We start from the raw sequence: 25,595 nt of genomic DNA on the forward strand, positions 1-25,595 counted from the left end.
CAAAGGCCTTCCAGAAGTCTAACTAGCTTACAGCAACACGATCACCTTTATCAACCAAACTTGTAATCTCATCAAAAAACATCTCCTGTTAGGCTGACAGGATCTACTTTCCGTGAACCCGAGTTGATTGGCATGAATTATTTTACACTCCTTTAATTCTTTATTAATTGAGTCCCGTATCAGCTACTCCATTATCTTGCTCAGGATCGGTGTCATCCCATTTACCCATTTTAAATACTGCCACAACATTAGCTGTCCTCCAGTGTTCTGAATCTTCCTTCGTGTTCCAAACCAACAGTAACAGTCTAGCAAGCTCCTCAGCCAGCTCCTTTAAAGCTCTTTGCTGAAAGCTGTCTGGACCTGCTGATTTAAAACCATCTAACTTTATAGCTGCTGTTTAACATCCTCCTGGGATACTAGTGGAACAGAAAGCGCATTATCAGATTATATGACTACATCATGGTTCTCCCAGATACGGAACTGAAATATTTATTGAACCCCTCCGCTGCCTTTTCTGCATTATCCTGGATGATTCTGCCATTTCCAAACTGCAGGCCCGTTAATTTTACCTCAATTGCATGCAAGGTCTTGGAACAAATTTTGGAGGAGAAGGTAGTTAAGGACATAGTGGTAAATAATTACTGGAATAAAATTCAATATGGTTTTACAAAGGTAGATCATGCCAGACCAACATGATCTCTTTCTTTGAGAAGATAATTGATTTTTTAGACAAAGGAAATGCAGTTGATCTAATCCACGTGGATTTCAGTAAGGCAATTAATACAGTTCCACATGGGAAATTATTAATTCAGTTGGAGAAGTTGGGGATTAATATGAGCCCTGAAAGGCGGATAGGGAACTGGTTAAAGAGAGATTACAATGATCATACTGAGAGGTGAACTGTCAGGCTGGAGAGGGGTTACTAGAGGAGTTCCTCAAGGACCTGTCTTGGGACCAGTCTTAATGACCTTGGCACAAAAAGTGGGAGTGTGCTAATAAAATCTGCAGATGACAGGAAGTTGGGAGGTATGTCCAATATGAAGGAGGACGGGAATACCATACAAAAAGATACGAAAGACCTTGAAAACTGTAGTAGAAATGGGATGAAATTTAATAGTGCAGAGTCCAAGGTCATGCACTTAGGGATTAACAACAAGAATTTTCGTTATAAGCTGGGGACGTATCAACTGGAAGTGACAGAGGAGGAGAAAGACCTGGGTGTATTAGTAGATCACAGGATCTACCAGTGTGATGCAGCTGTGGAAAAGGCTAATGTGGGTCTAGGCTGCATCAGGCGAGATATTTCCAGTAGAGACAGGGAAGTGTTAGTACCACTATAAAAGGTGAGACCTCACCTGGAATACTGTCTGCAGTTCTGGTCTCCCAGGTTTAAGAAAGATTAATTTAAACTGGAACAGGTGCAGAGAAGGGCTACCAGGATGATCAGGGAATAGAAAACCTGTCTTACGAGAGGAGACTGGAAGAGCTTGGCTTGTTTACTGTAACCAAACGCAGGCTGAGGGGAGATGTGATCGCTCTCTAGAAATACATCAGAGGGATAAATACCAGGGAAGGAGAGGAGTTAAGTGTGAATGTGGACACAAAACCAAATGGCTATAAATTGGCCATCAACAAGTTTAGGCTTGAAATTAGGCAAATGTTTCTAACCATCAGAGTGAAGTTCTGGCACAGCCTCCCCAGGGGAGCAGTGTAAATGGAGGATTCTCTGTAACTTGTAGTCTTGAAATCATGATTTGAGGACTTCAGTAACTCTGCCAGAGGTTAGGGGTCTATTACAGGAGTGGGCAGGTGAGGGTCGGTGGCCTGCAGTGTGCAGGAGGTTAGACTAGATGATCATGATGGTCCCTTCTGGCCTTAAAAGTCTATGAATCTAATTCCAATACCAGATGCAGTAGCTGTGCTCCCCCAAGTTTTACCCCAATGGGGGAGCACTGGGCCTGGAAAAGGGCAGCTTCTCAACCCTCTCCGCACAATGCAACCACACCTCCTTAACTGTGCCCCTGTGGGGATGGCAATAGGACCTGGGGACATCACACCACCATGCCCACCCCTAAACAGACCTGCCACCCTCTCTGTGCCCAGCTCAGCACCCCACCAGCCCCTTGCTGTGCTCTGTGCAGGGCTTGCTGCTGCTTGGCACAGAACACCCAGGGCAACGAGGCTGAGGGAGGGGTAAGGTCCTGCCAGCCCGAGGGGACACATGAGGGTAGGGACCAGAGGGGCCGAGTTAAGGTTGGGGGGTGGGAAGTATCACCTTAACTCTGCATTTTACAGTGTTTGAACAGATTTGAACAGTAAAACCCCATTTTCTCTGTATTCCTGCACTGCCCAATTGAAACACAGCTCAAACAGGCCATAGCAGGGAGGAGGGCTGGACCTTGGAACCACAGCCAGTGCCAGGGCACTTACTGGGAGCAGGATCCATTTCTGCAGGCTGGCCATGCAACCCAGGGCAGGGAGCCGAGTCCCGCGCGCACCCTGGCAGAAGGGAGAGCCTTTCACAATGACGTCAGGCGTTTGTAAGCAGACGGGGCCAGGCGACAAGCTCCCACCCTGCCCACGCAGTACACAGCCACCGGCTCTGGCAGGTGTAGCGACTGTTAGCAAACAGGTCAGGGACCATCCTTCCCCACCCCCATCAAGAGAAGGTTCAAATAAGGACTAGTCCTTTGAGAGCAAAGCTGGTGAGAGCTCAAACCCTCTCACCACACCCAGCACTACGCCTGAGGCCCCATGCCAGATACAGACTTGGGTGCAGCTCAGCCCTTCAGACAGCTGGAAAAACAAAGCCAGGCTCCTCCGGGGATGACAGCCAGAGGAGCGCCTCATGCCAGGGAAAGGGCAGGGCTCAGGAGAGGCAGCACCACCCCTGGGTAGAGCGCACTGGGCTGGGACTCAGCAGACCTGTGTGCTGAGCCCAGCTCTGCACAGGGCTGCTGTGGGCCTTGGCCAAGTCACTTCCCCAGCACATGCCTCAGTTTACCCTCCCACCCCTTGTCAAACAGGCTGCAAGCTCTCTCTTACTACGTGTATGTACTCTGCCCTGCAGAATGGGGGCCTGAGTTCACCTCGGAAATATTCATTGCTGGCAGGGGCACCTGCCATGAAGGCTGCCTACCCCTTCCCATTCTAAGCCCCTCTTTCCAGTTGCTGATCACATTGCTAGGTAACTACGTGGGGTGAACTCTGCATGCTGGGTACCTGCCTCCTGCTGCGCTTTTTCGTTTTGGCAAATGAGCCAGAATGGTTCAGGCATTTCCAAGCATGAGGCGAAGGGGAAAAACACATTGTTTTGCCCATGTCAAAAAATGCTGGTGGTCTCTTTGACCAGCTGTCATTCAATCCCTGCTCCAAAGCAGAGGGAAAGTTGGCGGGTGGAGTGGCGGGGGGACGCTTTTACCATCGTTATGAAAATCTGGCCAAGCTCTGGCTTCGACCCAGCCCAGCTCACACACGCTCCTTAGGAACTTGCTAGAGTTTAGCAGCTAAACTCCTCAAGGATTCTGTCGCCACTGAGCACGCTCCATCCTCACAGCACCTGGTGCTGCCCAGACAGCACCTGGCCATGCGCTAACCCATAGCTCTGGGCCTCTCAGCAGGGCTTTCCCGGTAGTGGCTGCTCCGAGCTGCAGGGGGGCCAGGCCCTGCCAGGATCTGAAAGCAGCGAACCTGTCTCTCCTGTGCACTCTGTGCCCTCCCCTGCTGGCACCCAGGGAGCAGGAAGGCATCTGATTTCAATGCAGAGGGGACAAAAGCCAGACCAGGGGGAGGGAAAGGAGAGAGACTGGGAGGGGAGGTGGGGGAGGCTGGGAGCCAGTGAGGGAAATGGGGTGAGGGTGGGAAGGAATACTGGGAGCTGACACCGAGATCAGCCAGGGAGTAGTGGGGCAGACTTGGCTGCACAAAGAGACTGCGACTAGAAATGAGCAGGGAGATCTGGAGCAAGGAGAGAGAGATCTGACGAACAGCTGGGGTGCAAGAGACCTGGGACTGGCTGGGAGGTGGTGGAGAGAGACTGAGATTGGAGGATCCCAGGGATGGATACAAGGGTTGGAAACCAATATGGGACAGGCAAAGAGGCTAGGTAGATCAGCCGGAGTGGGAGGGAGGACTGTGACTGGCCGCACAAGGTCATTGGGACTAGGTGTAGAGAGGGGCACAGACTGTGAGGGTGGGTGTAGTGGACCAGCCCCCTCCCATGCCCACCTCATAGCCTAGGATTATGGTCCAAGTAGCCTGCCTCGGTTTTCCTTCTGGGAGTGTTAAAATAAAACTTCACTCAGGATTTTTTCTTGGTCAAAAATACTCCTCCTTCAGGCGTGGATTTAGTAGTACAAGCCACCCTGCCACCAGCCCTGAAAATACCCGTATCAGGTCCTAAATCCGCACATGGTTTCTCTTCCCCTTCCTGGGCCTTCGTGCCTGGGGCCTTTGCAGTCTCACCCTTGCTTGGCCTGGGGCAACTCCCCTGATTCCAGGGTCCACCCTGCAAAAGCCATTCCTCATCTGCCCTCTCCCTTGCAGCCACCTGCTGCTGGCTGAAGGGCAGTCCCTGATTCAATGCAGGCTACCTTCGTCTGTAATCCCAGGAGGCCAGCCCCAGCCCCAGCCCCAGCCCTCCAGCCTGTAAGGGGTGAGCCAGCCTCTTACAGGGTAAGTGGGAAACGGCCAGCAAGCCCGGAGAGGGCGACTAGGACCAGCTGGGCAAGGAGAAAGGGGCTGGGCCAGTGAACTAAGGCTGGGGGAGGAGGAGGAGGAGCAGGAAGAGGATGGGGCAGGAGCCAGGCTTTGGGGTGAGGGTGGGTGGAACGGGTACAAGCTGTGCTTACTAGAGACCACTCCCCTTCTAATCCTTGAGTCTCACCAGTCCTCCGCTGTCAGCAAATGTCTGAAACCCACCAGCAAAAGTGGTCGAATCCCCTGCTAGTGCTGGTCCACATGGAGGATGACAACCTACTATTACTAGCAGTGACTGTTAGCTCAAGTGGCTGTCGTCAGTGGAGTGGATCTAAAGGGCCCAAGCCCTGCTGGTGACGTGGGGCAGGGGGGTCTGTACAATTCCACAGAATGGAACTGCTGTTTCAGTGATGAGCATCCCAGAAAAAGCTCATAAGGAAATTAATGATTCTGGCTTCAGCGCAGGGGTGGAATAGCGGCCGAGGTCACACAGGGCACAGTGAGACTCGCTGCACATTGAGTGAGTGGCACCCATCCATCCTGGGCACTGACGGAGACAAGGCCCTGTGGAAGACAGCACATGAGCGTGTAAGTAAAGACTGCCATAATGCAGGTGCCCTAAGGGCCTGGTTAAGGGTGCGCAGGTAACTTAATACTGGCATTGCCTCACTTCTGAGTGCCTGACTTGGCAACCGAGAGAGAGGGGGGGAGTCTGTACATACTATACACAGCCAGCGTACAGCAGAACGCAGGCAGCCTGCTCCGGCGAGCCCTTGGCATGACACTGGGACAGCTAGCGGCTACAGGGAGAAGTCATTCCAGACTGACATACTGCCCCTGTGCTTGCCTATCTCAGCCTCGCAAGATCTGTGGCCCCCTTCCAGTGCCAGCGGAAGCAGGGAGGCTCCAGCCACGTGATTCTCCACACTGGCTCCAGACCGTGCTCGTGGATCCCAGGGCCAGACGGGCCCACTGGCGTCAGCTGTCGGCCTTCCCTAGCTGAATTCCTGCCTGAACTAGAGCAGAGCTTTAGAAAAAACAGCCCAGGCTGATTTAAATATTCCCAGTGATGGTGAATCCCCCACCAGGATCCGCTGGTGGGAACTTCTTCCCTGCTCTCAAACATCTGCACCGTATTTCTAGTCTGAATGGGCCTAGCTTCAACTGGTATAAACCCTCCTCAAAGCTCTGGTCCCGCTGCAGGTACTTACAGACTGTGACCAAGTCAGCTGTGGACTCAGCTCCTCAGGTCCTGTCTGGGCCCCCCATGCACCCTGGGGCCTTGGCTGGTTTCCCTGCATCCAGCCCTTCCACTGAATTCAGCCAACTCATCCTGTCAGTAAGTCACTAAGCCCCTGCTGCATTTGCCGTACAGCTGGATGTCATGTGGCCAGCTCAGGTGGTGTGTCAGGGCTGGCCGGGGAGGCTCCTGGGGCAGGGCCACCAAGGACAAGCAGCGAGCACCCTCCTACCAAGCCTGCTTGAGAGAAGCAAGAGCCCAGGCTGCCCTCCTCTCTCGGAGCACAGGGCAGGGAACACATGGGCTGGACAGCCCCACACACTGTGGGGTCCACCCAGTCCCTCCAGACATAGTCCAGGAGGTCTCTGAAGCTGGTGGGACCAGCCAGGCCCATCCTTAGCAGCAGCTGCGGTGACGCCCTGCACTCAGGAGCAAGCAGCAGGCTGCGTGCATGCTGGCTCCGAGGAGTGGGATCAGAACCTGGGCAGGGCACAGCTAACAGGGCCGTGGAGCCCAGGATTGGGTGCACTGTGTCTGTGAGGGGGCCCTTGTCTGGGCACAGCATCCCCAGCCAATCAGCTGCCACACACCCTGGTTAGAGCTGGATTTATTTCAGCCTCCCCCAGCAGCACACGAGTGTGAAACCAACCAATCAATGCACAACACAACACACAGTGACCTGCTGCTGCCCCTCTCTGCTCAGCCCAGGGCCGGGGCCACAGGCTCAGCAGCAGCAGCGCGGCAGGCGCCGACCAACAGGAAGGGGCTGCCCGCCACGGGCACGCGGCTGGGCAGATACGAAGGAGAGTCCTACTACAGGATCCCAGCTTTGCTTGCGAGCACCACCAGGCTGTTCCTGGGCATGCAGTCCCACAGCCCTGCTCTGAGCAGGGCAAGGCCCACCCCCAAGGCTGCAGCACAAACCCTCTCTGCTGCTGGCAAGGGGGGGCAGCAGGCAAGACATGGAGGAATGCTCAGTGCCCCAGGAAGTGCCACCCCAGCCATCACCCAAGGGACCTCTTTCAACCACAGCCACACACGGCAGTGGTGCCCGGCCCACCACTGCAAACAAGTCAGGACGGACAGCTCGAGCCCAGGCCAGCACCCTGGCACAAACAGGCATAAGCACCCGGCCTGGCCAGCCAGTCCCCATGTGCCCAGCCACACTCCCCACTTGGGCACGCTGCTTTCCATGCACGATGCCACACTGCCCCTGCAGGCGCGGGAGGGACCCCGGCCAGCCCTTTGGCACACGCTGGTTTTCCTGGGGCTGGGTGTGGAGCAGGTCTCCTCTTCGGGTCCAGCGCAGCGGCGCTCCTCTATGGCGACCAGTGCGTCAGGCTGTGCATTCACCTCCTTCAGCCAGAACTGCCATCGAAACCGGGGCCAGCACGGGCTGCGCTGCCCTCATTCTGCCCGCCGGATGAACCAGATCTCGTTGCGCCGCTGAGGGACGCTGGGGTTCTCGTAGGCAGCCACCATGTAGCTTTCCCGCAGCACGGTGTCTGTGGAGCCCAGCAGCTCCCAGAGAAGGCGGATCTCCCGGAGGATCGTCTCCTCCGTCGTCACCCCATAGAAAACCCTGGAACAAAAGCGAGTGGCCACAGCCACCGGAGAACAGTCAACTGGCAAGCTCCCCTGCCCCCAGTGTGCCACCTATCCAACCCCTCCACACCCCAAGCCACCAACATGCCTCCCCTTCTCCTCCCCACTTGGGGCTGTTCCCCCCCGGGCTCAGGAAATGTTCCTCTCCCGGCCTGCAGCAACGGCAGGGGCTCACCTGGTCAGCACGCGGAGTGGCTGCCTCTCCACGATGCGGATATCAGGGTCCGTGGGGAGAGGGGGGTCAGGCTGGAACTCCCCTGGGAGGTAATAGGTAGTGGTGACGTCCCGCAGCAACTCAGTGCCCTCCTCATTCAGGCAGATCTCGTTCACCACAGGCAGCGTCATGCCCAGGTAGCGGCCTGCAGGGAGGCAGGCACAGCGGGGCAGTGAGAGGGCGCCCGAGGGGTGGAGCCAGCCTCCCCCTGCCCCGCACCTGCCAGCACACACCTGTGGAGTTCTCCTTGCAGATGTAGTGCATGAGTTTCATGAAGCCCATGGAGATGCTCTGTTCGTACCTTGGCTCCCCCTTGGTGACACAGGCCCATTTCCCCGCTGGGTACAGCCGCTCCTCACACTGAGACAGGCAGGGAGACAAGTCGGTCAGAGCCCAGAACAGGGCAGGAGGCTGCCTGCTGACAACACCCCACCCCAACGGTCACTGCCAGTCACCAGGCGGGGGCAGAAAGCTCCTCTGGGCCATGGGCCCTGGCACTAGCACAGTTGGCAGAACAAAGGGGGACACATCCCAGCCGCGTGTGGCCCAATGCAAGCAACGGGGTGGCACACCCAGGAGCATGGGCCTTAAAGCTGAGGAGTCCCACTGCTGGAGAACATGGGGTTTGTAAGGGGTCAGGCTAGGGAGTAATCCAGAGTACTCTGGGGTGTAAAAGTTCCCTGGACACACGCTCTGCATGCTGCACTGGGCTTCCTACCAGATAGGAGAAGCTATAGCCAGGCATACGGGGGACCCTGTGGTACAGGAGACCCTTGGCATTCAGCTGCCTCCAGCAGCTTTTCCTAGATACACTGCAGCTTCACAGATCCTGGGGCTCATCTCCAAGGTGCTGCAAACCCTGTCTTGCCCAGCTGGGAACTGGAGTGCTAGAGGAGACCCCCTCGTGGAGGGGAGGCTGTGCGGAGCAGGCAGCAGGCTGTGCCTGGCCTGGCCGGTAGTGCCGCAGGCCACATGCTTCAGTGTTTATGATCAGTTTGCTCGGAAGTGCTTTTGGGGAGCTGCTGCTCGCTAGTCCTCACTGGCCTTGCCCGGAGGGAATGACCTGCAGGACCGTGCTCAGTCAGACCTGCTACGTGCCCACTGTTGATTCAGTGCTGGGTGTCAGCCCTGTGTGAGAGAAACCAACACTTCCGCGACCAGAGGGAGAGAGCAGCCGGCCACCACCTGGAGAGACCGGGTGCTGGGAGAGGTGCAGCTAGCCTGGGCACTATGACAAGCTGCCCACCCCAGGCCAGAGCCACTGGCACCTGCTTCCCGGCTCAGAAACAGATGCTAGCTGCAGCAGAAGGTCAGGAGCACAGAGAGCTACAGGAGTCAGACGGACCTTCCAGAACAGGACCCAGGTGGAGCAGATCCTGGTCGAGGGTAAAACCTGCCTCAGAAGTGCTAGGCTGAGGGTCAGTATGGTCACTAGGCAATGCTGTAGAGAACTCAAAAGCCCATCCCGCTATGCACCCAGAATGGCAAGACTCATTTACCACTCAACAGCCCTGGGCTCAGCCGAACCACACAGAGCCGGGCACTTAAAGCACAGCTGTGCTGGCTCTTGGCAGCTCCCCAGCCTGGAGGGGCCAGGGGACCACGCCCACTCTGGCTAGGCCTTCTGCACAAGTAATAGACTTGGAGGTTGTAGATTTCAAGGTCAGCGGAGACCTCCTTGCACAGCACAGGCCAGAGGATCTCACTCAGCGATTCCTGAAGGAAGCCCAGGAGCCAGAGAAGCCTCTGGTCATGATTTAACAGCTCCCAGGGCTGGAGTTGGGCCAGTTCTGAATTACAGCCCGTTAAAAGCCTGGGCCTGCTGTGGAGGCAGCATGCGGTGACGACTGAATGTCCCTCTGTTTGCTCCCCATGGTGGCGTTTGCTCCAGGATTACCAGGGGCTCAGGCCCACAGGGCTCAGCTGGCATGTACGGAAAAGGGGACAAGAGCTTCAACCTGCCCCATTTCCCAGCACTGAGCAGCCAGTGCAGGTGTTAGTCGCTAGGCCCATGCTGAGACCCACTGTCTGGGTTTGCAGCGAGGGAGGAATCCAGGAGGGAAACTGAACCAAAGAGTTCTGGGGTGGTCCAAGAACAGACCAAGGGAGGGAGGCGGGAGCTGCTGGGGGGCAGAGTGAATCTCAGGGCTAAGGCAGGTCAGGAGATCTGCACACAGACGCTCACTGGGTGATGGCCCTTTTCCCTGGAGAGGCTCCGGTCCTGCTGTGGGGAACAAACACTACTGGTCACAGCCCGACCCCAGGAAGGCTGGCAGGACCCGAACACAGTCAGGCCTGGTACCCTGGGCCTGGACTATGGGAGAACGGCAGGATTCCACCTTGTGTGAGGAGGGAGCGCAGGGTCTGTCAGCTGTGTGGGGCACTCGGCGACCAGCAAGGGCTCCACAGTGCAGCTGGCCTGAGACAGGGACATCAGACAAGGACTAGAGAGAAGTCTGGCTCCAGCATCAGCTGCTGGATCTCACTCTGCCCGCTGGAACGAGGAGCACTCTAGGTCATGCACTTCAGCCTCAGCCTTGGGCGCCAGTGCCCTAGAGATCCCAGTGCTGCTCATGGTGGGCACTGTGCCACTTAGGTGAGCAAATTCTGCCAGCTGATGGGGCATCTGGACAGACTTTAATGCTACTTACACTGGGCACAGAATCACCTTGGCTCTTGGATCTCCAGACTTAGCAGTGCTAGGCTCTTGGCCCCAACTCAGTCAGGCCAGAGGGGTTCTAGGGTCACAGTGCCACTTATGCCAACGGACCTTGAAAAGGTTAACTCCCTGTGCTGGGTTCCCTCGGGCCTATGGGCAGGGGCACTGAGGCAGGGCTGCTGGAAGAGGGGCCTTGCCCCATTCAGAGGCAGAGGCTTGGAGTCAGCCAACTCTAGGTGGCACAGGTGAGCAAGGATCAGCTGATTCCCCTATAAAGGGCAGGGGGAAGGGAGAATCCAGCTGGCAAGCTTGGGCATGTGGCTCACAGAAGAACCCTTCCAGCTGGGGTTTTCTGTTGGGGAGGAGGCAAAGCAGGCAGGCCAGGCCTGGCGTCTTCTCCAGCAGCAGACAGCGCCCAGGGCAGAGGCGCTGTGCCTAGCAGAAGGCTTGGGGGGAAGACTTGGTGTTTACTTGTCGATGTCACGTCACGAGACCTCCGTGAAGGGGCATTAATGGACAGAAAAGCCTGGGTGGAGTTCATTTAAGAAGTAACTGAGACAGGCCACTGAAGAGTGACCTCAGGTCACGTGAGGGTGCTCAGGAGGGCACTGTGACAGCAGCCATGGTGACAGGCTGACGAGGGGTGGAGGCTCCAGAATGAAGCCAGAGGGCCTTAGACAGCCAGAGATGGCAGCAGGGCACGGATGTGTCAGGAGAATGAAGCTCTCGGTGTTTTGTTTACACTTGTGGTGGTTACTGGTACAGACCAGCAGACGTTCCCCCTCGCCTTGGTTATCGATGGAGCATGCCTGGCTGTGAGCTGCGGGGCCTGGAAGAGATTGAACTCTGTCCAGGAGAGTACGGCTGGCGGGGGGTTAACTGAAGCAGTCAGCAGTGCTGGCTCCTCTGCAGGTCCTCAGTGCCCCGTGGGTCAAGCCCTGGGCCACTCTAGTTAGGGGTTCTCCAAGGTGCCGGCCCCAGGCACTGACTTGTGGCCCTGGCAAGTCTGGGGACTGTGGTGCACATTTGCTAGGCATGGAGCCGCTGGGACTAGTGGCTCTACACAAACTAGGACCTAGTTGCTAGGCCTAAAAAGCCTCCCTGATTAGCAGGGGCTTAGCCAGCCTTCCCCACTCTGCAGGGCTGGAAAAGCTGACGGACCCCAAGTCAGGCCAGTCCAGCAGGCAGAACAGGACATCAGCGGGGAAGCACCAAGGACAGAGCATGGTGCCAGCCTGCTGCGCCCTCAGTGGTCAAAAGGAGCTGGAGGGTAGCTGGGGCCACTGCTCCCCTTGCAGAGCCCTGCTCGGGGGTGGGGGGGGGGGGAGGCAGGCTGGCTGGCCCGAAGGCCAGGGCTCTCCGCGGGAGTCAGGAAGCTAGCAAGCAACCCACACAGGAAAGCCCTCAGAAGTGACACTGACTTCTAGAGACTACACAGCACTCTCTTGCATGGGGCAGAGGGGAGGAGCCCGAAAGAGACGCCCAGGCGGGCACAGAGGCAATGCTGGAGGTCAGCAGGTTGCTGGAAGGGTCTCTGATGACGAGGGGAGCAGAGTGAGGACCTACTGGGACTAGAACAGGGCTGGGGCTTGTCCAACACTCCCCATCCGATGCTAGTGAACAGTACAAGGAGGGTGGGCCTGCCGTCTCTGGACAGGACTAACAGGAATTAAGTGACCGTGGGCACATGCCAGACTGCAGGGGCTCGGGCATGGAAAGGAGAATTCCGTGCTCAGGGGACTCAGGTCCGCAGGACTGGAGAGACTCTACTCAGAGCAGGACACACATGAAGAACATGCCCCTCGCATACACCAGAGAGAGACAGGAAGAGGCAAAGGCTAAAACACCAGGTGACCCAATGGGCCAGGGAGCAAATGTCAAGGTGCCCTTACCTCAGCTGGGCTCCTCCAGTCCAGCCCCAGCAGCCTATGTGACAGGATGATCTTACCCAGCTCGCAGCATCTCCCTCCCCCTCTTCCTGTCTGCTTGCACACTTGCTACGTCCTGGCTTCCGTTAGACCCGGAGCTCTGCGGAGCAGGAACCGTCTCTCACTCTGTGACTGGGCATTGTTAGCATACACAACGGGCAGGGCGACACGACAGACCTGCAGCGCAGGGCGTGTCTGGTGAAGAGAGCTCTCCCGTCACCATGGTAACTCCACCTCCGCGAGAGGCGGGGGCTGTCCACGCCAGCGCATGGGTGGGGATCACTGCATCATTCAGGGGTGAGATCCCCCAACAGGATTGAAGCAAAGCACTGGTAGGGCATTATGGATCCGGGGGGGGCCTGGGCTGGAGACGAGGGGTAGCAGCAGGAGGGCGCAGGACCAGGGCAGGGACAGGATCTGGGCTGTGGTGGTTTGCAAGGCCAGGGACCCACCGTACAGAGACACAGGGCACCCCCCGCACTTTCCAGGACACGGGCTGCGGGTGTGAAATCTGCCTGTGCCCAGAGGAAGGGTCCTCACCTTCTCATGCTGCAGCAGGGTGACATAGGGCACTGGCTCACGCATCTGTCTGTGCTGCGTCATCTGCATGATGGGAGCCGCCATCTCTGCAAAACCAAACAGACAGGAGAAAACGGGCCTGGACGGCGAGCAGGGCGGGGAGAAACGCACAGTCCAGAGCATCAGGGACCACGCAGCCTGAATACCAAGTGCTGGAAGTGTGTCCGTGCTGCACCCTGGCTGCGACTGGACACATCCCCAGCCCAAAAAATGGGTCGGCCTGTTCCCGCCCCCTCGTACCACTCTGTGGTAACCCCGATGCTGGATCCAGGCGCTTCTGAAACACACACCTGCTCAGAGGCGCTTCCGAGGTCTCCCCTGCCCCGAGAAGGGCGGACACGGAGGAATGACTATCGCTGACATACAGGACTAGCCTGCCCGAACCTCGCCTCTTTTCTGGTTTCCTGCCCCTACACCATCACTCCTGACCACTGGCTCCAGCTTTGACCCGACTCCAATGCTGACTCTTGGCTTGACTCCTGCTCTGACCGTGAGCCAACTGCCCACATCCCAGTTCGTAACAGCTGCTTGGACAACCCACCCCGGGTCACTTCCTGACTGAAATAATGGGTGCAAGCCAACTGGGCGACCCAGGCCTTGGGCATCCCGACAGGACTTCCTGGGGGGCCTGACCTGCCAAGATGAGGGAGGTGCTGCTTCATCTGTCTCCCTTGGTGGAGACTTAGGACTCCCAGAGCCCAGGTTCTAGACCTGCTGAAACGAAGAGCCTGACTCAGCTCCTTGTGTGCATGCTAGTCTCTCAGGCCATAGAAACCCTGTCAGCCTACAAAGGAACTGCTAGTTTCATATTTCCTGGGCCATGGGGCTTAGAGTCAGTCCTCCCAGCGGAGCAGCCAGGAATGGGCCACACAGAAGCTGCAGGTGGAGAAGGCTCCACCTCAGCCAGAGCTTCCCTTTGAGACACTAAAAACACCTTGGAATTTCCAATTGTTGGGGTGGGGAAGGAACTCGGCCTTGCTCTCACCTTGAGGAAGGGTCACTTGGTGGGTGCTGGCCACTGTTTCCCAATGAGAGAACAGCGTGTTCTGTTCTTCCCCATCCATTGGCTCCTCATCTTCATCAAGGGACTCATCGTCCAATCCATTGAGGTCCTCCAGGGTAATGCGAGCCATGCCAACGCCACAATGCCTGCTGCAGGGGGAGAAAAGAAAAAAGCAGAGTGTTTAGTGCAACCCTGAGAGCCTGCAGGAAGAGGGAGAGACATGTGTGCTCTAGATGCAAGGGAACCGCAGGCTTGGAGGGGTACATGCCAATACAAACAAGTCAGGGGGGGCAAAGAGAGAGGGCAGGGCCTGGAAGAGCCAGGGATGAATCTCAAGCACTGCTCTGTTCTCCTCCCGACCCCCTGCATTCAGTCCAAGAAGAGTCACCTGAGAAACTGAGGACCAGACTGGAGAGTCAGCAGAGACTGAGGTGACTCGGGTGGGGCAGTAGAAATGGTGCAGACAGTGCCAGTGACTTCCTGGCTGGTGAGGAAGGAAGGAAGGAAGGTCACAGCCCTGGGGATTATTAACAGCCCCAGAGCTGTGATCAGAACCCAGAAGTTCTGAGCTTATAGCTGCTTAGATACTTGTACAGAAAACATTTGTTAGCAACAACCTATTGGTGCCCTTTTGATATGTTGCTTCTAAGCAGCTGGCGCCGTTATGGGGAGTGTTGTCTGACCAAAGGCGGCCTGCATTTTCCAAACCGTAAAACAGCTCCAGTGCACACTAAAGCCATCGCTGTACCAATGCCATGTCTTTTTCTTATTCCTGCTACAGGATTACTGCACTGCACCTCCTGTACTTCATGCTGCCCATCATACTGCATCAAGAAAGCAATACTGAGTTAATCTTATAAAAGTAGCAAGTTTTATTTTTGTTTTAAGATCAAACATCAACCATGACACAAACAGCCTTCCGCTCCCGTAAACATTTTTTGTACTCGCACTTAACTGTGACACCTTGTACACATTGTAAGTCACTGGATCAGGACATCTGCTAGGCAAATAAATAAATACATAAATAATAACCTAAAAGAATTATTCCAAATCAAAGAGAGTCTATTTATACAGTGAGGATCAACCTGCACGTTAATTAAGCATAGACAAACTCACTCACTTCAGCTGAAAGAACAGAGAAGAAGCAGAGCAAATTAACATACCCAGTTTTGTTTTGAAGATGGGACTCCATGTCCTGCAGACCCTGTCACCAAGTCCCACTACCTGGGCAAAATGCCAGAGTGTGTGCAAAGCTTTCAACCGCTCAGAGTGTGTCGGATGTCCCCATTCTCTTGATTGTCTTCTCAATTATACGTTTCATCAATGCAAGCTTGTTTCTTTGGCCTTGCAGCCGCTGAAGCTCAGTAATTCCTCGTCGGGTAGCTCTCCAAACGTGAGCAAATCCGCATCCCCAGCAGCTGCTAAGTCCTCTTTTTCCATGTTGACTGGAAATGAAATGTTGTTCAGGGAGGTCGCCAGTCTTCAATCCCCTTGTCTCGCACACCTTCCACTGGTGCAACACATTTGTCTTTCCTGTAACAACTGGAACTTGTTGTCAGCTTTACATCTTGCCAGGTGGCAGCACCAAGATGAACACAATCTAGCACATTTCCAAGTTTCAGGCCTGTCTGAACATATGTGCGGGGTCCGCAGCAGGAGCAACAATAATCCAGTCTGCAATTTTTGATCGGTAATGTCCCTTCATGTTCTTAATCGCACCTTGAGCCATAGGCTGCATCAAAAATGTAGCCTTAGGGGGTAAGAATTTGAGTTGAACGTTAGTGAGACCCATTCCTTGGGGGTGTGCAGAGCAGTTAGCCAGGAAGGGGCATATTTTACAGCTCGGCAAGCAAAGCTGATAATCCCACTTTTTCAGCCAGTTGATGAAAATATCACCTGTCATCCAGGCATTCGCTGAACTAACAATTGAAGGGAAGTTTACTGAAATCCATCAGAAAGCATCTGGGTCATTTTGACTTCCCGATCAAAATGACCCAGCAGGCGTCTGTCACTCCCATCCACGTTGGCATCAAAAGCACACTTTCCCTCCTCCTAGCTTTTCATTTTTTTTGACATGTCCTCTGTCAAAGAGCCCTTTCAAATGAAGTCCCGTTTAGTCAGCATTTCTTCCATCTCATAAACCGACCGTCACTTGCCTTAAAATCATTCAACCCCAGGGAAGCAGCAAACTGAAGAGGTTTTTCCTTGACTGTGGGTCCAGCAAGTAGTACTCCCTGTGCCATCTTTTCCTTGAACCATGTAAATACAGACTAGTCGACATCAGCAGCTTTTCCCTCCATGCCGAAGCTTATGGCAGCTATTTGACTGTCTGTCTTTGTGCTTATCCTCACGTTTCCACATTCTGCCAACAGCCAACCTGTGCAACTCCCACTTGGCTGCAACTTGGTGTTGAGGAGCCCCCAGAGCTCAACAGTTGTGGATAATCTGTAGATTTTCTTTCACTGAGAAACTGCTTGGCATTTTGTCTGATGTTGCCACCAAAAAACGATGCAAGTAAGCGGAGGATGTGACATCACAATGTCATAAATGTTGCTCTAATGCAGCGGCTACGTTGCTGTTACCTACCGAGTGGACAACTCACAGCAGGGAAAGTGTTCCCGGGGAAATGTTGCTCGTAAGCGGTGGGTGCTCTTGCAAGGTGTTGCTGCCAACAAGTGTCTACTGCATCTCCAGTAACAGACTTCAAAGTCGCAATTCTTCAACAAAAAAAAAATCAAAAACAGACTCCAGCGTGAAGCTGCAGAACTGGAATTAATTTGCAAACTAGATACCATCGATTTAGGTCTGAATAAAGACTGGGAGTGGCTGGGTCATTACAAACCCTGAATTTAATTTCCCCAATACTAATTTCCCCCTACTGTTACTCACACCTTCTTGTCAACTGTCTGTAATGGGCCACTCACTTACCACTTCAAAAGTTATTTCTCCTCCCTTGGTATCCTGCTGTTAATTGATTTATCTCATTAGACTGATTTAACACTTGGTAAAGCACCCCCATCCTTTCAAGTATTTATACCTGCTCCTGTATTTTTCACTCCATGCATCTGATGAAGTGGGTTCTAGCCCACGAAAGCTTATGTCGAAATAAATTTGTTAGTCTCTAGGGTGCCACAAGGACTCCTTGTTTTTTTTTGTTCTAGATACAAAACCGCCATCTCTGGGGAGAGCATCTAGGTCAGGGGTAGGCACCCTATGGCACGTGTGCCGAAGGCGGCACGTGAGCCGATTTTCAGTGGCACAGTCACTACCCGGGTCCTGGCTATCAGTCCGAGGGGCTCTGCATTTTAATTTAATTTTAGATGAAGCTTCTTAAACATTTTAAAAACCTTATTTACTTTACATACAACAACAGTTTAATTATAGACTTATAGAAAGAGACCTTCTGAAAAACGTTAAAACGTATTACTGGCACGTGAAACCTTAAATTAGAGTGAGTAAATGGAGACTCGGCACAGCACTTCTGAAAGGTTGCTGATCCCTGGTCTAGGCTGCCATGCCCCCAAGGCAGCGACTGGGCAAGCCAAGGACACTGCACAGCTGTGCGGGTTTCCTCCTCCTGTGTCTGAGCGCTGGGACCATCAGCTCTCCCACCTAGGGGCCGGCCAGTCAGGTCCGCAGTTCGGCTCCCAGGGACGTGATCACACTGGTCACACCGACCCTGGCAGGCATCTGTAGGCGGGGGTCTCTCTACTGGCAGCATTACGTGGCCGTGGCCGTGGCCGGTGGCTTCGTGCCCGGGCAGCGGCTGTGAAAGTTCTTCACAAGGCGACGGCAGGAGAGGCCCCGGCTCGGCCCGCGCCCCATTACCCGGGACCGGGGGACTCCGGATTCGCTCCTTGTCCGTGTAAACGGCCCGCCCGCCGGCCGCGGCGCCCTGCAGCGGGGAGTTCCGCAGGCCGATCCCGCCTGGGGCGGGGCGGGGCAGCACCTGAGCCCATCTCGCCGCGCTGCCCCCCAGCCCGGCCCGCAGAGCCGGGGCCCCACAGGCAGCGCTGGGCGCCGGGGACCCAGGAGCCGGGCGCTCAGGTCAGGGGTCACAGGTCACGAACCCCAGGGGGGCCCGGGGCCGGACAGGACCCTGCTGGGGGGGAGGGGCCGTTACCTGGCACTTCCTGCTCCGCGCCCGCCCCGGAACTTCTTCGACCTGAGGCCACCGGCCCGGAAATCCGGTGACGATTCCAGCCGTGTGACGTAACCCTCATAACGGCAGAGTGGACCTGTGACGCGGTGACCCGGAAGCGAAGCGGATACTTCCGGTCCTGCCCACACCCGACGCAATCAATACGGGGGGGGGCCCGGCGTGCCAGAGGGGCGGGGCGTTTGGAAGTGGGCGGGGCCATCAACGGGGACGCCGGAGCTGTGCGGCCGAGGGGCGCGGCCTCTGGCAGGGGCGGGGTCTGTTCCTGCGGCGTGACCGAGGGGCGGGGCCCAAAACTAAAGTCCCCTCCTGGGGCAGCCCCTTGGGGCGGGGCTCCCTGCCCGTTGCCCCGCCCCCAATCCTCAAGCCACGCCCCCATCCTCAGGCCCCGCCCATTTCCGCGCCCCCATCCCAGCCTCACCTCACCTGCACCCTGAGCGAGGCTGGCCACGGGGCAGGCCCCTCACTAGCCTGGCCTGGGGTGAGCCTCCCCAAGGCGCGGCCTGGCCGTGCTAGTAGCACATGGCAGTGGTGCTCGTTAGGGGAACGATGGCAGCCTGGGAGTGGCTGAACCAGTGTTGCAGGCCCCAAATGATCAAAACTCAGGAGTCAGGCCCAAGAGCGGCTCAAGAGATGAGAGTTTGAAAGAAGTAACCAATCGGGGTTCTCTGGACTCTGAGCCTTCAGGTCACATTCGGGCTTTAGGTTGTCCAGCTTTTCCACAGCCCCAGGGGCCAGCTGCGTCCCTCTTTTGAACAAAGGAAGCTGAGCTGCTCCTCTGCGCCCATGATTCAGGAGTCGGAGCTCTGTAACAACCACCATCAGACTTGCAGTAAAATCAGGGGAGCTGGCAACACAGCGAGGTTAGTCAGAACTGGAGAGGACCGTGAAGAGCGTCACAGGGAACTCATCCAGGCTCGAGAACAGGCAGCAAGATGGCAAATGAAATTCAGTGTTGAAAAATCCAAAATAATACACACATTTGAACTATTCAGACATGTTCCTGGATTCTAAATTAATTGTATCAATACAGGAAACAAACCTAGGCATGACCATGAGCCACTCAGTGGAGACCTCTGCTCAGTGTGCAGCTGTGCTCAGATAAGCAAACAGTGTTTGGCTGCAGTAGGCATGCGATGGAGAACACAATGGACTGTCATAAATGCCATACCATAAATTACTATGGCAGTCTCCCCAGCACAGGGCCCCCTTTTCATACAGGATATTACAGAACTAGAGGGACTGAGAAAAGGGCAGTGAGAATGATCAGGGACCAGGCAAGCTCGCATACGGAGACAGGTTGAAAAGATTGGGATTGTGTACGTTAGAGAATAGACAAGAGGGAACATGATCAAAATCTATAAAACCAGGACTTGGACAAAGAGGGGCGATCAGGAGCTTCTATCCACCTTTTAACACAAGAACAAGGTGACTGACGTTTAAAGACAGCAAATTCAAAACCGGTAAGAGGAAACACTCTTTCCCATAATGCACAATTAGCCTGTGGAATTCACTGTCACCGGATGTTGTTAAATCCCATTTAGCAGCATTCGTAAAAGGCATGGGCATTCATTGGGTAACAACAATATGCAGAGTTATAATAATATATACCGAAAACAACCAGAGTTTTGGAAGGACTATAAACCCTAATGCTTCATGGCAGAAGCCAACCTCTAACTAATAAGGTTAGGAGGAAGCTTTCCCTGGGGCAGGGTATTCCACAACTACCACTGTCAGAGACAGGGTACTGGACTGGGTGGACCCCCCACCCCCAGTTGGATCCAGTGTTGCATGCCGAGTTTCTTTTGTAACTCTACAGCCTGCAGCTGGGCTGTTCAGGATGGAAAGCTGGAGAGACCACCAGGCATTTCACCCCCAGCAGCCTCCCATGTGTTTAATGCAGACAGCAGTTGAGAGCAAGGGATCTGCATGCAGCCAGAGGCTGGTGTGAGACCAAACCTCCCTCTCCCCTTGGCAGCATGGCAGGCCCAGGTGCCGGTTGAGTTTGCAGACAGGCCTAGTCAGGTGTCAGTCTCCAGCACCTGGGGCTTGGCACAGAGGAGGATGTGGGGGCTTGTGACTAGCCAGGCCTGGGCGTTAGGAGTGGAGCTGGGCGACATTTTTCAGACAAAACTTTTTTCACCAAATAATGCATGTTCGGAGCGACCACAACATTTCACAAATTCGTGTCCAATTCGCCAAATTGTTTCATCCAAAAATTCAGAAACAGTTAGAATATTTGATTTTTTGATTCAAAACAAATTTTTGTTTCAAATTTGACTCCCCTTCTATTACTTTTGTAAGGTAAAATCCCTCCAAAACCAAACGTTTTGTCTGACCCGAAACACTCTTTTTCTTTGGTTCAGCCACTGAGCTCTGTAGCTAGGAGCCGCTGTCTGTATTTGCCAGAGTGCAGCCAGCCCTCCCTCCCCACTGGCTTAGAGGCTCTCACCACAGTCCTACCAGTGATTTTTTATTTAATAAAATAAAGTACCGTAATCAGAGGTAAATCATGGGTAACAATGAGCCCGCCAGCTCCCCCGGTGCCCATGCACTGCTCTCTCCATGCTAAGGCAGACACAGGCAACATGGCGAGATCAGGAACCAGGCTTGCAGAGCTCCTAGGGATGCCTGGGCTGAATCCCATAGGTGAACTGCCCAGGAAGGTCGCAGGGTTGCCATGACCCTTCCAGCCTCGTTCTCTGGTTCCCAGGGAGCTGAATCGGAAGAACCCCAGTCCCGGGCACTGGGTGGTGCTGAGGTGCTGAGGTCGGGGAGCAGTTGATAACTAAGGAGAGGGCAGTGCTGAAGGGGGTGAGCCCTTCACAGCTGAAGGGACAGGCCTCGGGGGGATGGTGAAGGAGCCCGCAGGTCTGTTTTGGAGCACACCAGGTGCTCCTCTCAGCCAGCCCCTGCCTGGGGGAAGGGCTGGCACCAGCCCCAGGGAGTGGGGAGTCTCCACCCCTCAGCTCTGATTGCCAAAGCCACAGGTAAGCGCTGCTGGAGCTCATCTCTGAGCAATGCTCTAAGTGCTGCCCCCAAAGCCGCTAGTCCCTGGCAGGTACCAGGCCCAGGCAGGCAGCAGGAAGAGGGAGGCTCTGTGTTGTCTCGTGGATGGTGCTCCCCACTCCACGCAAGGGCACACCTCTTCCAGGGGCAGTGTCTGAGACAGGGCAGGCTGGAGCTCTGGGCCACGGGAGAGCAGCTGGAGTGTCAGGCAGTTCAGGGTGCTGGAGGTGGTGCCGGAGCCACAGGGTGCAGTCAAGCAGCAGGAGCATCTGAGATGGAGCCAGCAGGGGCTGCAGAAAGGAGCCCGGAGTTGGGTCAGTTGGAGGTGAGCAGGGAGCTGTGAGAGGACAGATCCACGCTGCTGGCACTGAGGCCTCTCCTCTCTGCCCAGAGGCCCGGGGAATCCTGAAAAACAAACCACACCATTCAGGATCCCACGTCCCCGGCATGCAGGCCCATGCCCAGACAGCTTCCTGGGGGAATGCACTGCCTGCCCTGCTCTGAGCTGAGCCCAAGGGGCCAGGTCCTCTGAGCTCCCCCAGCAGCGACCATTCAAGTTAGCTCATACCCCAACCCCATCTCAGTGGCATCACGTCTGATTTTCATAGTGACTACGGACAACATCACAGGAGCTGTTGGGGGAAGCTGGAGGCTTTGGCACCTGGGGAGCAGCTCAGAGGGGAGGGGGGCAGTGTGGATTTAGCACATTAGCAGGGGAAGGGGGTGTTTTTTTAAAGTGATCATCAGTGAATACATGAGTGTTGACATGTGACTGTCATCACTAGGCTCCAGAGTCACAAGCTCATCAATAGAAATGAGTCAGTTCAGCCCTCTCCAAGCTACTGTTTCAGGCTGTCTGCACACCCAGGCAGGCACACACAAGGGTCATGCTTCTGCCACGTTTAAAGTTTCTTCCAACAACACGGGCTCGGTTTTTGTTTTTAATAAACGCTCAGACTCTGGCAAACAGTTCTGCAGCAAACCTCCCAGCCACGGAATCCTACAGTCCATCCCAGGGCCAGATTCACTCATGGGCTTGGAAGATCACGGTCCAGCCTGAATTGTCCCAGACACTGGCATACATGGCCCAGGGCTCCTTCCAGAGCCTATAAGTGCTGCTCCCTAGTTGGGCACAGGGCTGGGTACTGAGCAATGCTGCCCAGCACACCGTGCCCAGGGCCTGGCACCTGCAGGAACCAGGGCTGTCGCGCTGCTGGGTCCCTGGATTGCAGAGTCAGTCATGGGCCTGAGCAAAGCCGGGGCGGTGGCTGCACGCGGGCAGACAGCTCCACTGAATAGCTGCGAGGGCTCCCAGGTCTGCTCAGCACCTAGGAGCACTTCAGGCTATTCCTGCCCATAAGCATTTCCCTAGCCCCCATCCCCGGGGAATTTCAGACGCCACTGCCTCAGCCCTGCCTCCCCCCAGCCCGTACCCCTGCTGCCCTGGCCCTGCCTCCCCAGCCCGTACCCCTCCCTGCCCTGGCTCCACCTCCCCCCAGCCCGTACCCCTGCTGCCCTGGCCCTGCCTTCCCCAGCACATATCCCTCCCTGCCCTGGCTCCACCTCCCCCTAGCCCATACCCCTGCTGCTCCAGCCTTGCCTCCCCCAGACCATACCCTGCTCAGTCTGTGGGGCCAAGCTGCCCTGGTGCTCCCAGTGCTGGTTTATTAGCATCTTACTCCTTGTCTTGCCTTTGCCCCTGATGCGGCACAGCTGATGGCTGTTGGGTTCCCACCTCATCCTGCCCAGGTAGGAGTTCATTTCAGAAAGGCGGCTTTGCAGCCCTAACTTGCCCGTGTGCATCGCTGCATAACCCATGCCCCGTGGGCTCTGAGCTGGGGGGCAGTAGGCACTGCTTGCTGCCGAGCTCTCACCTGGAAGGAATCGTCACTGGATGTATTCAGGTAATTTAATGATGCTGCTCGTTTCATGCTACAAAAAGAAAGAGGAAAAGGGTGATTTCTTGAGCTCAGCCCCAGCCCCTGCCCCTGCCCATGGGTGCAGCCTCCCACCCCTTGGCCTGGCAACCCCCTGCATCTCCGCTGGACAGCACAGGGACAGGAGGAAAGGAGCTTGGACATTCACTACTTCCTTGGCAGACCCTGCCTCCCCTGGGGCCAGAGAGCCCCATCCCCATCTCCAGGCCCATCCCCGCAGCCCCTCCTAGAGCTTCGTGGGTCCCCATCTCTGCAAATGGACAGGACGAGAGAGCCTCTTGCTTCCCCCGTTTTCTCAGGATCAGCCTCCATGCTGCTGCTGCCAGCCCTGCAAGGCAGCGCCACCAGGGCCCCAGGCCAGAGGGCTCTGCAGAAACCCCTCTGTGCAGGGACCCTGTGCCAAAGAGGCAAAGCCTCAGGAAAGGGCAGCCCCTGGCATATGCAGACCATGTTTCCAGCCGGCCTGAGAGGCAGCGATGGGTGCGAGAGCACGCAGGCCCCTTGGGAGACACGTACTTTGTGTCCCTGGGCTCCAGGGGGATGTTCCCCTGCAGCTTCTTGACGAGCATTTCACTGCTCCTCCTGAGCACGTCCCGAAGCTTCACCAGGGAGCTGCTGCGTTGGAGGCCACCACTGCCATCCTGCAGAGAGAGAGACAACCAGCGGGGGCAGTGAGATGGCTGAGGAGTGCAGGGACTGCACCCCATGCCAAGGGAAGGCTGCAGCAGGACCCCAGTGCAAATACCTCAGGCTCTCTAAGCTCTAAACAGATGGCAAATCGCAGTACAAACAGATCTGAGCCTCTCGGAATCGGCACCCCCCAAACGCCGCCCTCAGAGCCAAGCATGGCCAGTACTGAGCAGGGAAAGCCTCAGAGAAGACGGGCACTGAAGCCAACCAGGGAAATCAACATGATAGACCAATCGCCAACTCACCCTGGTGCCCCTCTAACCGGCCATTGGCGGTCGGGCCCCTCCTGAGTGGCTTGCTGGTGGCGTTACTGCCACGCTCACATGCCCACGGAGACCCCCCTACCCCTGGAATTCCAAGTGACCGGCCGGGGGGAGTTAGCAGGGGGAGCCCCGCCCTGACTGCTCCACATGGTATGGAGCAAGCACCCCGCACGAGGACCCCCATCTGTGGAGACTGAACCCCCTTGCGGATCAAACGCAGGGGGAGGCAGAGTCCATAGACTTCCCCAGAGGGGGACTCTGGGACTGACCAGCTTCCTGCTCTGGGCTGCAGCGGGGACCCCAGGGAGCTCCTCGTGCCGGCACAGGCCGGTCGGGCTGTTGCTCCCTGACGAGCACACTGGCAGGAGCCGTGCCTGGGCCTGGGCTTGGTGTATGCTGAAGGGAGTTTTGCAGTTCATGGCAGGAGGGCTGGGGTGCCTGCTCCTCTCCCTCCTTCTCCTCCTCTTCTTGCCTTGGAGCACGCCTGCTCCTGGGCTGACTCCTCCCCTGGCATTTCCCCCTCTCCCAGGACGGGCAGGAGATTGCTCTACTGGAAGCCCCTGGTTCTGGCTGGGCTCGCTGAAGGACGGCTCCTCAGACGCGGGGCCTGGTGCCAGCGATGCTGGGTCTGAGGGACCCAACAGTGCTCAGGGGAGGAGTGTGGAGCGCCTGCCCTGAGGAGGACTTTCCCTCTCCGAGTAATGGGTGTGCTTGGCTCCAGCTTTGCCCTGCCACAGATCACTCCCGCTGGCATCTCCGCTTCAAGGCGTGTTTCTTCACTCTCTGCTCTGCAGCCTGGCCCTGGCTTCTCCTCTTGGAGCCTGCTGACCTGTGGCTCTAGCAGCCCTTGGCTGTTCGTAAAACTCTCATCCACGGATGTGATGGACTGAGATAGGGCAGAACAGAGAAGAGGCCACAGGCCCAGCATGGGTGTGGGACCCACCATGGGGCCCAGCTCAGCTACCGTGGGGCCACAGGGGGCCACAGGCCCAGCATGGGTGTGGGACCCACCATGGGGCCCAGCTCAGCTACCCTGGGGCCATAGGGGGCCACAGGCCCAGCATGGGTGTGGGACCCACCATGGGGCCCAGCTCAGCTACCGTGGGGCCACAGAGGGCCACAGGCCCAGCATGGGTGTGGGACCCACCATGGGGCCCAGCTCAGCTACCGTGGGGCCACAGGGGGCCACAGGCCCGGCATGGGTGTGGACCCACCATGGGGCCCAGCTCAGCTACCCTGGGGCCATAGGGGGCCACAGGCCCGGCATGGGTGTGGACCCACCATGGGGCCCAGCTCAGCTACCCTGGGGCCATAGGGGGCCACAGGCCTGGCATGGGTGTGGACCCACCATGGGGCCCAGCTCAGCTACCCTGGGGCCATAGGGGGCCACAGGCCTGGCATGGGTGTGGACCCACCATGGGGCCCAGCTCAGCTACCCTGGGGCCATAGTGGGCCACAGGCCTGGCATGGGTGTGGACCCACCATGGGGCCCAGCTCGGCTACCCTGGGGCCATAGGGGGCCACAGGCCCAGCATGGGTGTGGGACCATAGGGGGGCCACAGGGGGGCCATAGGGGGGCCACAGGCTCAGTATGGGTGCCTGGGGCTACAG

The 25,595-nt window shown here is 56.4% G+C and overlaps 2 protein-coding genes across 9 annotated transcripts in view; both read right to left on the reverse strand.

Annotated features, from left to right (window-relative positions):
* Positions 1-6,530: 6,530 nt before the first annotated feature.
* LOC115649302 (heme-binding protein 1-like) lies at positions 6,531-18,173 on the reverse strand. Of its 2 annotated transcripts, XM_030558149.1 has the most exons (7): positions 18,050-18,173; positions 15,090-16,643; positions 13,909-14,075; positions 12,885-12,970; positions 7,991-8,117; positions 7,719-7,902; positions 6,531-7,520 (listed from the first exon to the last, which is right to left on the reverse strand). In XM_030558149.1, the coding sequence occupies exons 2-7, from the start codon at positions 15,116-15,118 to the stop codon at positions 7,346-7,348; spliced, it is 768 nt and encodes a 255-aa protein (XP_030414009.1). In that variant the 5' UTR covers positions 15,119-16,643; positions 18,050-18,173; the 3' UTR covers positions 6,531-7,345. The 2 variants fall into 2 exon arrangements, with proteins under 2 accessions (XP_030414009.1, XP_030414010.1); XM_030558150.1 differs by lacking the exon at positions 15,090-16,643 and having other exon boundaries at positions 18,050-18,171.
* Positions 18,174-20,381: 2,208 nt separating this feature from the next.
* The window catches only part of KLC4 (kinesin light chain 4), a 51,734-nt gene continuing 46,520 nt past the window's right edge, over positions 20,382-25,595 (reverse strand). For 4 of the 7 annotated variants that reach the window (XM_030558155.1, XM_030558153.1, XM_030558152.1 and 1 more), the window contains 3 exons: positions 23,548-23,672; positions 22,969-23,026; positions 20,382-21,499 (listed from right to left, as the gene is read on the reverse strand). In XM_030558155.1, the coding sequence (XP_030414015.1) occupies positions 21,410-21,499; positions 22,969-23,026; positions 23,548-23,672 (273 nt within the window). In that variant the 3' untranslated portion in view covers positions 20,382-21,409. The remainder of the gene's footprint in view (positions 21,500-22,968; positions 23,027-23,547; positions 23,673-25,595) is intronic. The other 3 variants (XM_030558157.1, XM_030558151.1, XM_030558156.1) reach the window with 2 other exon arrangements.

This window comes from Gopherus evgoodei, chromosome 3, assembly GCF_007399415.2.
Source record: "Gopherus evgoodei ecotype Sinaloan lineage chromosome 3, rGopEvg1_v1.p, whole genome shotgun sequence".
In the NCBI taxonomy this organism is placed as follows: domain Eukaryota; kingdom Metazoa; phylum Chordata; order Testudines; family Testudinidae; genus Gopherus; species Gopherus evgoodei.

Excerpts from the sequence above, each read along its gene's own strand:
- LOC115649302 (XM_030558149.1), bottom strand. The coding sequence starts at position 15,118 with ATGGAGTCCCATCTTCAAAACAAAACTGG. Across the intron at positions 14,076-15,089 it reads CATCTTCAAAACAAAACTGG|CAGGCATTGTGGCGTTGGCA; the intron begins GTATGTTAATTT and ends CTCCCCCTGCAG. Across the intron at positions 12,971-13,908 it reads CCAAGTGACCCTTCCTCAAG|AGATGGCGGCTCCCATCATG; the intron begins GTGAGAGCAAGG and ends TTGGTTTTGCAG.